The sequence below is a fragment of the Octodon degus genome, unplaced genomic scaffold (assembly GCF_000260255.1).
Source record: "Octodon degus isolate 3935 unplaced genomic scaffold, OctDeg1.0 scaffold00017, whole genome shotgun sequence".
NCBI lineage: Eukaryota > Metazoa > Chordata > Mammalia > Rodentia > Octodontidae > Octodon > Octodon degus.
Window position 1 is genome coordinate 17,767,546 of NW_004524593.1, and position 13,691 is coordinate 17,781,236.

Below are 13,691 nucleotides of genomic sequence, written 5' to 3' on the forward strand. Positions count from 1 at the left end.
TTTTTTTCCCAATAATTCAATTTCCTTCACCCTGAGGTTTGTTCAAAGGTTTATCATGGCTAATAATTTTCATCAAACTTGAAGAACTTCAGCATTACTCCTTTCTATATTTTTTGTTCCCACCCCTTGTCCCATCCTGTCACTCACATCCTGGGTCACGGTGGAGGTCAGCAAAAGCCCATGTGGCTGGCCTGGGGGTCTGTCCAGGGAATTGCAGGAGACACTTCAAGGTATGAAATGACATGCTAAAGAGATACTATGTGGCATCAGATAGCATGGCCATTGTCAAAATTGAAACAAGATGAATCAAAAAAACTATAACAGATCTGGTGAGAAGTGAAGAGAAAGGACCCTTGTCCACTGTTGGTGGGGACAGAAGCTAGGAGAGCTGTTACAGAAAGCAGCAGGACTGTTGCTGAAACAGGCAGAGATAGAGAAATGCCACACGAGCCAGCTTTCCCATTTCTGGTGTTTCTAATGGAAATGAAAGCATCCTACAAAATGTTACCTGCTTGCCCATGATTATTGTAGTACTACTCAAAATACAGACTCAGCCTCGGGGCCCATTACGCAGACAAATGGGATAAATATGATATGTATTCTATGCACTTGCATAAGGTAGAATATTGTTTAAGCATAAATATGAATGAAATGAGCTCATTTGCAGGAAGATAGATGGAACTGGAAAACACCATATAAAACAAAATAAGCCAGACACAGAAAGACAGCGAGCCCAACTTCTCTCTCCTAGATAAAAATTAGTAGAGAAGAAAGAAGACAAAACAAAAGACAATTTGCAGGTAAAAGAAATTACTAGGGACCAGGGAGAGTCCAGTGGTTGGGTGAGGGTCGACAAGGCCGATGGGCCTGACCAGCGCACAGCACATAGTAACGTTACGGTGAATCCCATTAATTTGTGCAATTAATATAAGTTAATAACTGCAATTAAACATTTTGGTAAAGGTTCTGGATTATAAGTCTGTTAAGGAATAGGGGTTTTTTTTGGCAGTAAAGTTACCACATGATTGCTTGACTCTTCTGAAGCTTGGCCTTAGACTTTGTGAAGAGGTAGCTACCGCAAATCCGTCACCTCCATCTGCGATGCTAAAATGGTACCTTACTCCTAGTGCACAGAACTTGCACATTAGAGATGCAGCTAAACAAGCTCTTGTGTTCTCCACGGTCTCTAAGTTTAGGGACCACTCTTGTTTCACTTAATATTCTTTTCACATCATTATTCATGGTAAATGGCTGTTACGGTTTGTGTCTAGTTGTCTGTCCAAAGCCTCATGAAGTTATGGGGTGGGGACTGCTAGAGTTTGAGATTAACTCATGATCCACTGGGATTATGGCTGATCCAAGACTGGGATTATAGGCCTTAGTACTGCTGGGATTATGGGTGCGTGTACTTCCCCCGGCCTGGGGCAGATAGCCTGAATGTAATATAAGAGAGAGAGACAGACTTTTTCTGTCACCACTGTTGTTGTTCCGCTACCACGAACTTGATAGTCTCTGCCGTGTGCCGCTCTGCCTTGGAGCCAGCCAAGTATGGACTGAACCCTCCGTTAACTGTGAGCTAAATAAACCTTTCCTTCCTTCAATTTTGGTGTCAGGTATTTGTCCCAGCAAGGAGAGAAGAGTACCTGAGACAATGACTAAGGAGGAAAAATTGGGAAGCAACTATCCATGCTTTGAGTGAGTGGTTGAACTCCTCCAGTTAAAAGTGGAAGTAGAAAAACAAAGCTAAAGGCTTGGAACACAGTTTGCAGAAAATACAGGAAGAAATCAAGTAAAACATGTTCGTTCTACTTTTAAAGGTACTGTTTTTTTGGTGGGGGCACATAGGATAAAGCATTTTAGAAGCTGAGTGTCTCAAAAATTATTCTTAATCTTGGGCTGGGGATATAGCTCCGTGGTTTAAGCACCTGCCTGGCAAGTGCAAAGACTCCAGTTCGATTCCCAGAATCACATGCGTGCTGGCCCCAGAACCATGTGTAGTGTAGCATGCCTGTAATCTCAGCTGGGGAGGTTGAGATAGGAGGATCACTATGAGTATAAACTGTGTAGTGAGATCCCATATCCATTAAATAAATAAAAAATATTCTTAATCTTGAGGAAAGCAAAATTAAAGAGTAGGAGAAAAAATATTCACATGACAGTAGACTAAAGAATGACTGGGAGGCGAGAAATTAGACATACTGGGAGAGATTTACTATATTCAAGAAGACTGTGAAGAAAAGCAAAAACCAAAATAGGCTCATAAGCACTTATTAAAATTTAAATATAGCCAACAGAAGGACAGAAATGAAGCATAAAGATGTAAGCCCTTAGAGAAAAAATAAATGGTCAGGAGTTCAAAGTCTGTGTGAAATGGGATGAATGACCAGGGCTTCATAGTAGGGAAAGGCCATAAGAGAGTGTAATCAAAATTTATAGGGCTTAGGTCACCAAATGTATGAATGAATGGAGCAGCTCATAACTGACCCTGAGTGACAGAATGCTCTGCACAAATGCAGGGATGGGGGCTGGGGAGATGGCTCGTGGAATAAGCGCTTCCCTGGCAAGCGCAAGGGCCTGAGTTCAATGCCTGGTTCCGCCAAGAAAAAAACATGCAGAGATAGTAATGATCACTGAGGTACAGTTGCTCGGTCCTTTAGAGTGACTCCCCTACTGGAAACACAATAATCCACGTCACAGTTGAAGACCCTGAGCTTCAGGCTGGAGGACTGCGGCAGGGAGGTGCTGTGCACAGTCGCACACTGCCAAAGTGGGGAAGCAGATTTTCAACTCAGGGACTCTAACTTCAGAACCTGCACCCTTACGATTGGCCTCGCTGCTTTCTGAGCTAGCCTGTCGACATCAACACATCTACCACCCTGGAAATAGAATCCAATCAGTATGATGCTGCTGATCCGTCCATAGCGTTGATCACTGTAGTTTATAAAGCACTTTCAAGATTAGAAGTGCTTTTTATTGTTCTGCATATGCTTATTATGACTGTCATCTCAAACCTATTGCAATAAGCCCTAACGCTACTTATAGGTAAAAGTATCAAAATATTCCTTAGCCTCGAAATTTAGTAAGCCTAAGGAGCCATGGTACCTACGAGATGTGCAGCCTGGTTTCCAGAAATCCAGTGTGCTGGCTTTGGTGGAGCAGAAAACAACTCCTGATGTCACACTCTTGCCGTATCAATCAGAACAGAAGCAACTTCATCAACTAAGGATCATGAGTAAGAATCTCTTTTTGTCTGTGGTACTACACAGCTTGAAACATACCCTCTTCATATAAGGCCAACAGAGACCAAACAAACTGAACTACCACATTCTAGGTAGTCAATACTTCTAAAACGGTAGCTGTCAAAAATACATACTATACTCCAACATAGTAAATCTCCTTGGTAGATAAATCTCTGAGCCTTAGGTTATGAATTAATCTTTCTTATGAACTTTTCTTGTCTATTACATATCTAGCGAATTCTTTTTTTTTTCAGAACTGGGGATTGAACTCAGGCCTTTGCACTTGCCAGGCAAACACTTATTCTACTGAACTATCTCCCTGGTCCTGAATTGTTTACTTAACACACACTTATTGGACATCTGGTATGTAGCTTAGGTAGGGGGAGGTGTAATAAATGTTATAATTGGGGCCGGAGAGATGGCTCAGTGGAATAAGCACTTCCCTGGCAAGCTCAAGGGCCTGAGTTCAATCCCCGGTTCCGCCAAAAAATTAATAAATAAATAAATAAATAAATAAATAAATAAATAAATAAATAAATAAATAAATATTATAATTCTCAGGAAGGCAGTCATAATTTCAGCCTACTTGGGACACAGATAAGTGAACAAGCAATTGCAGCAAAGTGCATACAAGCTAAAATAAAGAAATTCCTGGTGTCTATCGTAGAACACAGCAGAGCTCCCCAACTGAGACTGGGCGTGGGGGGTGCAGGGCTTGCTTAGAGGAGCATTACACGAGCAACTACGTGAGTACTTTGCTTATGAGTAGCAACTGGGAGGGTGAAGGGACTTGCAAGCTGGGCAGCGTGTGACGGCCATGGGCACCCCTACGGCCAGAGATCGGGGCACTTGAGGGGTGTCACACACTGCAGCAGCTGCGTGGGAGCACTGGCCGTCACAGCACTCAACTGTAACCCAGGAGGCGAGTGGGTGGAAGGGTGGAACTGGAAGGGAGGCAGGTAAGAAGAGCTCATGCAAAGCACTTCCTGGGAAGCGACTGGAAATAAGGGGCTGGGAAAGAGGTCAGCTCAGAGAACACCACAGAGAAGAGGGGACAGTTGCCAGAGGGGCTGAGATGCAGGCCTGCACCTGGGTGTGGCAGGAGCCTGGAACTGCAGGTCGGTCTGAGGGCCACAGTGGACTAAACTGTGCTCGTCTATGGGTGTTCTGTTGACTTCAACTGATGCATCTGCTGGACTTCTTTATTTTTTATTTTCATTTTAATTATTTATTTATTCATTTTTGTATTTAGTACAAGGTCTCTAGGGTCTCACTTACATAGAGCGGACTTGTAGTGATCCTCCTGTTTTCAGCCTCCCAAGTACTGGGATTACAGGCGTGCGCCACCACGCCCAGTCTCAATCAATGTCTCAGCACGCCCCAGGGGCGGAGCTGGCATGACACATCAGGGATCAAACCCTGGCCACGTGCTCGACCTAAGCAGGCACTTTAGTCTGCTGAGACATCTGGCCGGCCCTGCTGGGCTTCTTTAGATAAATTAAGTTAATTTTGGGAGAAAATATATACAAGATATTCTACTTTGTAAAACTGAAACCAAATACCTTCAGAGATGCAGATCTCCTTCCCCATACTGCTTCCATTAGCAGGAATCATGATTCCTTTTCTGCTCTGAGACCCTCCTCGTACCCACTGAAGTTGGAGGGAATGCTAACTAAAAGTAGCCTCAGTGTTATGGATGTAGAATAGCCTCCAGAGATGGCATTTTTAATAGCAGCGAAGTCTTTGAGAAGATTTTGATGCCCAACAGATGAAGGGAAAAGAGATGAGAAACTTCAGGCAGACAAATCTGAGGAAGCACAGAAAATCCAAGGATGTGGGGGACCACGTTTGATTACCAATGTGACACAAGTGCAGGCGGGGACATGCGCCATTTGTACAATAGGCAATATACATCTTTGTTCAATAAAACAAGAGATGGAAAACAAATGTTTAAGTTGATTAGGAATGTTGACAGCTACCAAAATGGTTTGTTTCAGTGAAAATATTACTCCGCAGTATTGGCAGCATCTGCGACAGCTTGGCTTACTGAATACCTATAATTAATAGTTCAGACAAAAGGCAACATTATAGAAATACACTTCAAAGGAATCTCTGAAAGGCAAGGTTTAAAACACATGCATTCATAAATTGGGTTTGATGATGAATTGGGTGAGGAAATGGTCCTCGCCCATCTATTAATCCCACCCGTCCCTCCTAAAGCATCTCCTAAGCACGTACCTCCTCTCTCCTGAGTGGAGTAAACAGGAGACAATTAGTAGGTAGTCCTGGCGTTGTCCCCGGTCACCGTGTGTTAGTCTGATTCCATCACTCTAACAAAAAGTGCATTTGCAGCCCTGTCACTCTGCGTCTACACGGACTGTCACTCTGCGTCTACACGGACTGTCACTCTGCGTCTACACAGATGAGGCCAACCAAGCATTCTCAAGGCCTCCACCTCTGACAGTCCACACCCTCAGCCACCGACCTGCCACGTTCTCACTCTCGCCTTTGTTTTCTCTGTGTCATTGCCACCTGGTCTCTAAACTTGGAGGCCGCACCGTCGATGCGCATGTCTCTTTCCAATAATTACGCCCCCAACTACTATCAAATGTTAACCAAATTTGTGACGTAAATCTAACTTGGAAAGACTTGGGGGTTTTCTGAGTTGTTTCGTTCTTTTCCTTTTTTTAAAAAAAGCCACTTCCTGGGAGAATTACTTGATCTCATTCTGAGGAAAACAAATACCAGGACAGCAAGGGTATTGAAGGTCAGAATTAATATGCTTTTACTAATTAGTCTATCTGTAGAAGTTCGCCCTGCTTGCACCGTCTCTATAACTGCTTATAATCAGCTTTCCTGTAATGAAGTGCTTAAGTGCCCCAATTCACTAAAAATAACAAAAATAATAATAAAGCAAGAATATACTATAAAGTCACAGCAATAAAATAGGCGCTTTTAAAGAATATTGATTTTATGGGGATTGCATTTCTCTTTTCCTGCCTTGATAATTAATCATGTGTTGTTTCCTAAAGCATTTTGCAGCTTAGGTGTTTTGGGGAAGGTGAACCTTACAAGACAAAAATGAATGACAATCTCTTGGTGTCCTTGAACAGTTTTATTATGGAGAAGCTGCACGGAGTTCTCATCTGTGCGACACTCAACTCCAGTAATCACATCTCTCGTGAAGACAAATAAAAGGGAATTGCATGCAGGTGCGCATGTGCGTGCAGTTCCCCCGCGACTGCTGCAAAGACCTCCCCACGGCAGCCCCTGCTTTCCCGGCAGGGTCACCGGCGGAGGGAGCTCAAAAGGCTGCTGTGATTGGCACCCGAGCACTACAATACGCAGCCTCCCTCCAACGATCATGGGCCCGCTTTTGCTAATAGGACAAGAAAAAGAAAAAGAAAAAAAGAAAAGCAACAAGGAGAGAAAGGGACACCTTTGGAATGCCAATTGGAGCGGGACTTCAGTTGCTGTTTACCAGATTCCATTTGGACACAGCACTGTATGGGAAGAGCCAAACTATAAATCAAATGGATTCACGCTGTACTGCTGAAAAAAAGAACATGCACGTCCTTGCTCTGTCGCTGTCGCTGTCTCTGTCTCTGTCTCGGTCGTCTCTCTGTCTCAGTCTCTCTGTCTCTCTCTGTCTCTGTCTCTCTCTTGCTGTCTCTCTCTCTTAGTTAACTCATGCGATGTGAACTAATCCCTTCTCTCTCTCCCTCCCTCTCTCTCCCTCTCCCCCCACTCCCCCTCTCCCTCTATCCCCCTTCTCCCCCCTGCCCAGCCAGTGCGGCTCTGTTTGCTGTTGCCACTTTGGAAGAAGAGATACTGCTTACCCCACAGCAGGAGCATAAAACTATGAGTTAAATGGGCAACAGCTGACAGCCCAAGTTTCCTGGGTATGAAGTTGTCAGCGGAGCATGCAGGGTGGGAAGCTCATCCCGTGGGCTATGGGGCTCCCCAGCTCCTCACACGCGGCGCAGAGCTAGGACAGTCCGTGCATACATGACTTACATCTACATTATGACATAAATGACTGATACGGTGATAGAGCCAACCTGCAGAGAGATGGTTGAAAGAACACTTGCATCAGAAAAAAAAGGCGCAGACAGAAAGTTTTATCTGATTCATTTACACACTGCTCGAAGTAGAAATTTACAGAATCCATCCACGATACTAATTTTAATAGCAACCTTTAGACATACATTTGCATGCTTGGGTTGTTCTTATATTGTACAAAGTAAAAATATTTGGAGAAGATGTGAAAAGTAGAGGAGGTTACATAAGAGATTCATATATTGCAATAACGAGATATTTTATGCTAGACTTTCAACACCTTGCTCATGAGCATGGAATGTGTTATGAATGCATTTACAAATCCTATCACCCATGTGTAAAATCTGAGTTACTTTTCATATATAAAAATACACATTACCATATATTTGTCTTCATGTGTTAACTGGTATTTCCATTTTTATTTCAGGAATCATTTTAGTTAACTCATGAGATGTGAAATTAATCCTTCAAAATAAAGAACTGGATATTTATTCTTAAAATTATTAATTTTCCATATACAATTCATCACACTGGAAATTTCTAGGATTTGCTTATTAAATTTCACAGTACCATTTCTCAGAATATACAGGAAAGGTGAGTCAAAGCTACAGCTTCACACACGTAATCTAGCTCCTAGGAATGTTCTGGAATTAATTGCTATGAGAAAACAACCCCAGCCCCGAATGTCTTTAGTGATACAAATAAGAAATAATATGCAAAATAAATAAATAGTGCTAACGCTGCTTACCGCCTATTACCTCTAAATGAAAGTGACACCGAGCACACAGAGCTTAGCAGTCCCTGGTACGTGATATTTGGGTAACAGTCGTTTCCCCTGCTGTCCATAGCTTTAGCTTTCATACTATCATTCAGTAACTTACAAAGAACTGTCACAAGTCTCCCTCCCTTTCAGTGGCAGAGCTCAGGAGCTGACTGAGGAGGTCCTATCTCCTGATTGAGCCCTGAAGTTCAGTAGCTGGGGCATGTGGACGAGCCTCCCCCATCGCCCCGCAACCAGAGCGGCTTTGCCTCCCAGCTCTGATGGTGAAAACATCCACTGGGCATATCTGAGGAGTGGAATGAGTGTGTGCCCAAAGAAAGACATTGGAGGCTAGCTAGATATTTGGTTCTCGAGGGGGAAAAATGCATCTTTGCAGAAAAGAGTTAAGTTCGTTTCAAAAACCTGTCCAAGCTCATGAGTGAAGTAAATTTAGTGAACTCATGCTGTCTTGAGACAGTCACTTTACCTACTCTGTCTAGTAAACCAAAAGACTTGTCTGTACCCTGATGCAGACCTAGTTGTTTGAAAGTTAAAAGAAGCTTAAAAATATGGCCCAGAACCAATCAAGAGGGATCCAATCAGAATGCACCCGGACACACAGGGCTGATCTTCCAGGAAGCACCAACGAAGCCCTCAGAGTCCTTTGGTGCAAACTGCACCTCCCTGCCTCATCCTCCCAGTGACATGGCTCTGAGCACGTTTCCCCTGCAGCTGGAAGCTTTGTTCCAGACAGAAGGAGCCGGCTTCAGAGGCCGCTGTTATGGCTTCACTTTTTTAAACAGAAATTTGGAAAACTTCCCAGACATTACACCTGCCCCAGCCCTTGCACCTTGGTGCGCAAGGCTGGCCAGCGAGATGGCAAGCAGGAGTCAATTTATTAGTGGTGGACGGGCCTCTCTGTCTTTCCCATGGCAACAGCAGGTGAGCCCAGCAAAGGCCTGTCCGCCAGCCAGCAAAGCTCAAGCCCACTTCCTCCCGGCAGCCTGGCCTGGTGGGCAGAAACAAATGCCATGTCCTGGAAGAAAGTACATAGAGCCAGTGCTGGACCAGGCGGGTAGCTTCTACGTCCATTGGAGAAAAACAAAATTGCAGTTATCTTTGCATTCGTTTTTCTTACCTTTAATATTATGAAAGGAAATGGAGAATTTAAGGGAATTCAATGGATCATTTTGTAACAGTGATGGTTTTGACACACTAGGGAAACAGGCAAGCATGCATTTATCTCCACAGATCTCAGCTAGCATATAATTGATTCATTACAAATATACATCAGCAGCCAACCTCCTGAGAGAGTAAGGTACTTGCTAATTTAGGTAAAAATAAAACAGCGATATTTAAACTGTGTTTTAGAGCTCAAATTCCATTTCATAATTCTCACTTATGCAATATTTTCAAGAGATATTTGCTCCAAAATTACTTTCTCTGGGATTAAATGCGTATTTTTGAGCTTATAACGTGTATCTTTTCACTTTCCTTTGCCTATGACTCAAAGTTTTCCTGAGTCAGGCTTTTCCTTTACTTCCTTACCCCTCATACTATAGAAGAAAGGCCTGGGGAATTCTCTGACAGGTCCTCCACCGAGGAAAAGCCAGCCTCTGTCTTCTGCAGTCTAAGCGTGCATGTCTCCTTATCCTGGTTGTTTTTAAACAGGATGATGGACCTTGTACCAGGAAGAGTGACAGTGACGTAGAGTCTTTCTGAAACAGTGTGGTTAACAGTCGTACCTCACAGAGCCCACAGGACGCACAGAGCTATCACAATCGCAGGACAGCCAGCAGGGTCAGCCAAGGAGGCAGGGTCACCCACTTCCACGGGCAAATTTCCTCTTAGTTATAATTGTGATAGGATTTTTTTTTTTGCATGGACTTCTGTTTCTTTAAATATTATATTAAACTCTTACTTACACTGACCTTGAGATTTTTAGTGCCTTTAAATTTTATGCTTGAGGCAAAACATGGAGCCTTCATTGCATTGTCCTGGCTCAGCAAAGTTTGTTTGTCTTGAAATTAGCTTGCCCTATAATGCTATCTATGAAATATGGGGTATTGGTAGCTGTTGCACTAAAAAAAGGAAAAAATGGAATCAAAGCATCAGACAGCCGTAGGAATGGGTAATCGCATAAGGTCGCGTGGTATTGCTGTAATTCTTAGTTTTCAAGGCCTCATGCACTGAGAAGCAGAGAAAGCTCTAGACACAGCTTAGACTCATGTGACCATGGCCCTGGTGACTGCTATTCTGGGAAGCCTGCTCTACCACGCAGTGTCTCAGGGCTGTCTGCACTTTGATCCAACGCGCCTGCCTTACCACGCCTTTTGCCTTTACTCACCCCACTCCCCCCCGCCAGAATACTAAAAAGACAGACATGTTGATGCAATCAGGCTATAGTTATAAAAGGAATGAATTTGTATTTTTATAAATAGACATCTGGTAATAAAACATTTAAAGGAACATCAAAATCACAGAACACCTTGCAGCTTAGCGCCTCTTAAATGAAACAGCATCAAAACACACTTACCAGTGAAGTCCGTACCAACTGGGTGAGTGGTGCTGGGAAATTTATAATACCCATTTCCTGTGAAACGAGTTCCTCTTGTCACAGTGGCCATCGGAGCTGAGAGAGGCAACTCCCTCCTTTCCAGTTGGTACAGAGGTGAGGGCCCGTTGACTTCTTCAGGCGGAACCCACGTCAGATGGATGGCAGTGCTGTTGATTCCTTTAGCCAGAGGAGGCCTCAGGTGGGTGGGTGCTAAATATGAGAAAGCACTGGTGACATTCCAGGACTCTGCACACACAGTCACTTAGCCACTCGTGCACAACACAACACAATCGAAATCAGATCTTGGGAGGTTATGAGGATTTCTATGATTCTAAGAACTGAAACCTTATAGTTTATCTCAAACAAAATGTAAATACCTAACAACTACTTACTGCAGGACTCTCACAATGAAATGTTTTCTTTGAAATAATTTATCGGTGTTTCTTGCTGAGTAACTGGCAGTGTATGTCATAGTCCCCACTGTTGGTGCTCCCCCCGAAATCTCTTCACCAAGGCACACGGGGGCCTATGCTCCTGTCCCGGCAGCCACTGGTGGCTCACTAGCTGCCTTCTCGGCCCCTCAGCTGAGGAGAAACTGCCACACTCAGAGCTGCGGAATCCCCAGCAAAGCCTGCAGGCAATGGTCAACGCTGACTGCAGAGTGAGAAGCCCACCTCCTAAACATGGCAATGGCTTGCACAGCCCTCCACAGGGCTGAGCATGGAACAGAAGTGACTGAAGTGGGCTGCCTGGGGGAAGAAGAGGGAGTGTGAGATCTGAGAAGCACTAGCTGGGCTGAACTATCACTGACACGTGCCAATCAATGGACAATTGTGAATAATGGCCTGACGTCTTTTGTATTGTCTTTAAAGTACAATCCAAAGGTCAGTTTTAGAGCTTTAATTTCTTTGGAGCAGATTTAGGTTCACAGGAAAATTGAAAGGAAGGTACAGGCTTGATCGCATGCCACGTGCCCCAACACATCCGAGGTCTTCCCCACTGTGACTGTCCCTCACCAGCAGCTGGTTTTGATGGCTGAGCCACACAGAGATCCCTTCCGCCCACAGTCTGTGGTGAGCCCTGCTGCTCACGGCCATGGTTGTGCACTCTGCAGGTTTGGTCAGATGTACAGAGACACGGGTCCACATTATCATACCCCAAGCCATAGTTTCGCTGCCCCCAAGCCTTATGGGCTTGTCGCTCCTCCCCTTCTCTAACTCCTGGGAGACACATTTCTACTGTCCTCATACTTTTGTGTTTTTTCTGGGACATCATGTAGTTGGCATCAAAAAGCAAGACCCTTTCCAAGTTGGCTTTTTACACTTGGTGATATACATGAAGACTCCTTCATAGCTTCAGAGCCTGCTTCACTTTAGCACTAAATAATGTCCCAGTAGCTGGGAGATAGCTCAGTGGCATAAGCACCTGCCTGGCAAGTGCAAAGCCCTGAGTTTGATCCCCCGCAAAGTAAAATTGTACTCCGTTGTTCGTATGTCCCATATTTACCCATTCACCCACTGAAGAATGCCTTGGTTGAGTCCAAGTTTTGACAATTAATAAAGCAGTTGTATAGTTTCTTTACATGCAATTTTTCATGTGGATCGAATTTTTCAACTTCCTTGGGGGAAATTCTCTATCATGGTGGGGTCATGCAGGAAAAGCATTAGAAGTTGCATGAGAAACTGCTCTCTGCCCTCTGCGGGGAGCAGCTGAGCTGGGGAGCAGAGCAAAGCCAGTCCCAGGAGCATGAAATGCCGCAGGCAGATCACATGAGTAAGTCGACCTCGAGCTGAGTAGACCGCCAGCCAGTTCCTGGCCCCTTGGCATCCTTCCTGTTGACCACAGCACACGTAGCCCTGAGAATGCTCCACTTTCAGTATTCTCAGCAAAACACTGAGGCCTTGCACTTTCAACTCTGCCACGTGCCTACCCCCTTTTCACTGTACATGAACAAAGACCCTGAGGCCACCACAGCTCTCCCAGCTCCCCATCACAGGGCCGTACCCTGCCCAGGCCTGGAGTCCTCCAGTGTGGTCGTTCGCTTTGCTTTCCCATCAGCAGTGAGTGAGGCTTCCCGCTGTTCCAAATCTTCCCCTGCACGCGGCATGGCCAGGGCTCTCTCTCCCGGCAACTCTTGGAGCTGTGCAGCGGCACCTTGTTTCTGTATGTGCTTTCTCCATTATGCACACTGTGACAGTTATTCTCATTCGCTTATTTGCCATCTCTATATCTTCTTTGGTCAAAAAGCCAGTTTTTCATGCAGTTGCATGAAGTTTTTCAGGCTTAGAACTGATTCAGATGGAAAAAACAAAATCTGTCAAAACCACCCTGTGACCCAGAGAATTCGTAGTTTAGCAGTTTACAAACTGTCGTACAGGTACAGAAGATTCTGGGCAACTTTTCAGCCCTGAGGTAGCCAGGGACACTGTGGGCCCTGCAGTGAGCAGGCCACCAGCAGTGGCCTCACACCTGGAACAACAGGTGTGCTGCAGCCTAGAGGACAAGGGAACTGGCAAGCTTCGGGATCCTGCGACAACGGGAATTCCTTGGAGAACTTAGCAAATTCCATGGATAGAGGAAATTAAGGTCTTTTGTATGATCAGGGTAACAATAATGGCGAATTAAAAATAATGGGTAATGGTGGTTAATGATGGTTACTGAAAATTATAGTTAACTTTAAAATTTTTTTTTAAATCTTTATTGATTTGATACAGGCTCTTGCTATGCAGCTCGGACTTGTATTGATCCTCCTGTCTCAGCCTCCCCAGTGCTGGGATTACGGGCATGCGCCACCGTGCCCCATTTCTGTGCTTGGCAGGCAGGCCCTGAGAGCACCAAGACATCTCCCCAGCCTCATAATTAACTTTTTATTTCACTTTTTTTTTTCATAAAAGTACGAGAACAGTTGAGTTTGTGAACCAAGATTCTCTCCCTTAGGTGTGTTGACCAGGTCTGGAAGGCGAGAATGAAGAAAGGAATGCCACCCTCACTAAGCCCGTCTACCAAGGATCCAGGCTAAGGCCGTGATTCACCCTCACTAAGCCCGTCTACCAAGGATCCAGGCTAAGGCCGTGAT

General features: G+C 44.6%; 1 protein-coding gene across 1 annotated transcript in view; it reads right to left on the minus strand.

Moving 5' to 3' along the window:
• Nucleotides 1–13,691, minus strand: part of Ush2a (usherin) — a 732,353-nt gene that overhangs the window by 475,766 nt on the left and 242,896 nt on the right. Inside the window, exon 21 of the mRNA XM_004626936.2 lies at nucleotides 10,595–10,825. Coding sequence (XP_004626993.1) covers nucleotides 10,595–10,825 — 231 coding nt within the window. The remainder of the gene's footprint in view (nucleotides 1–10,594; nucleotides 10,826–13,691) is intronic.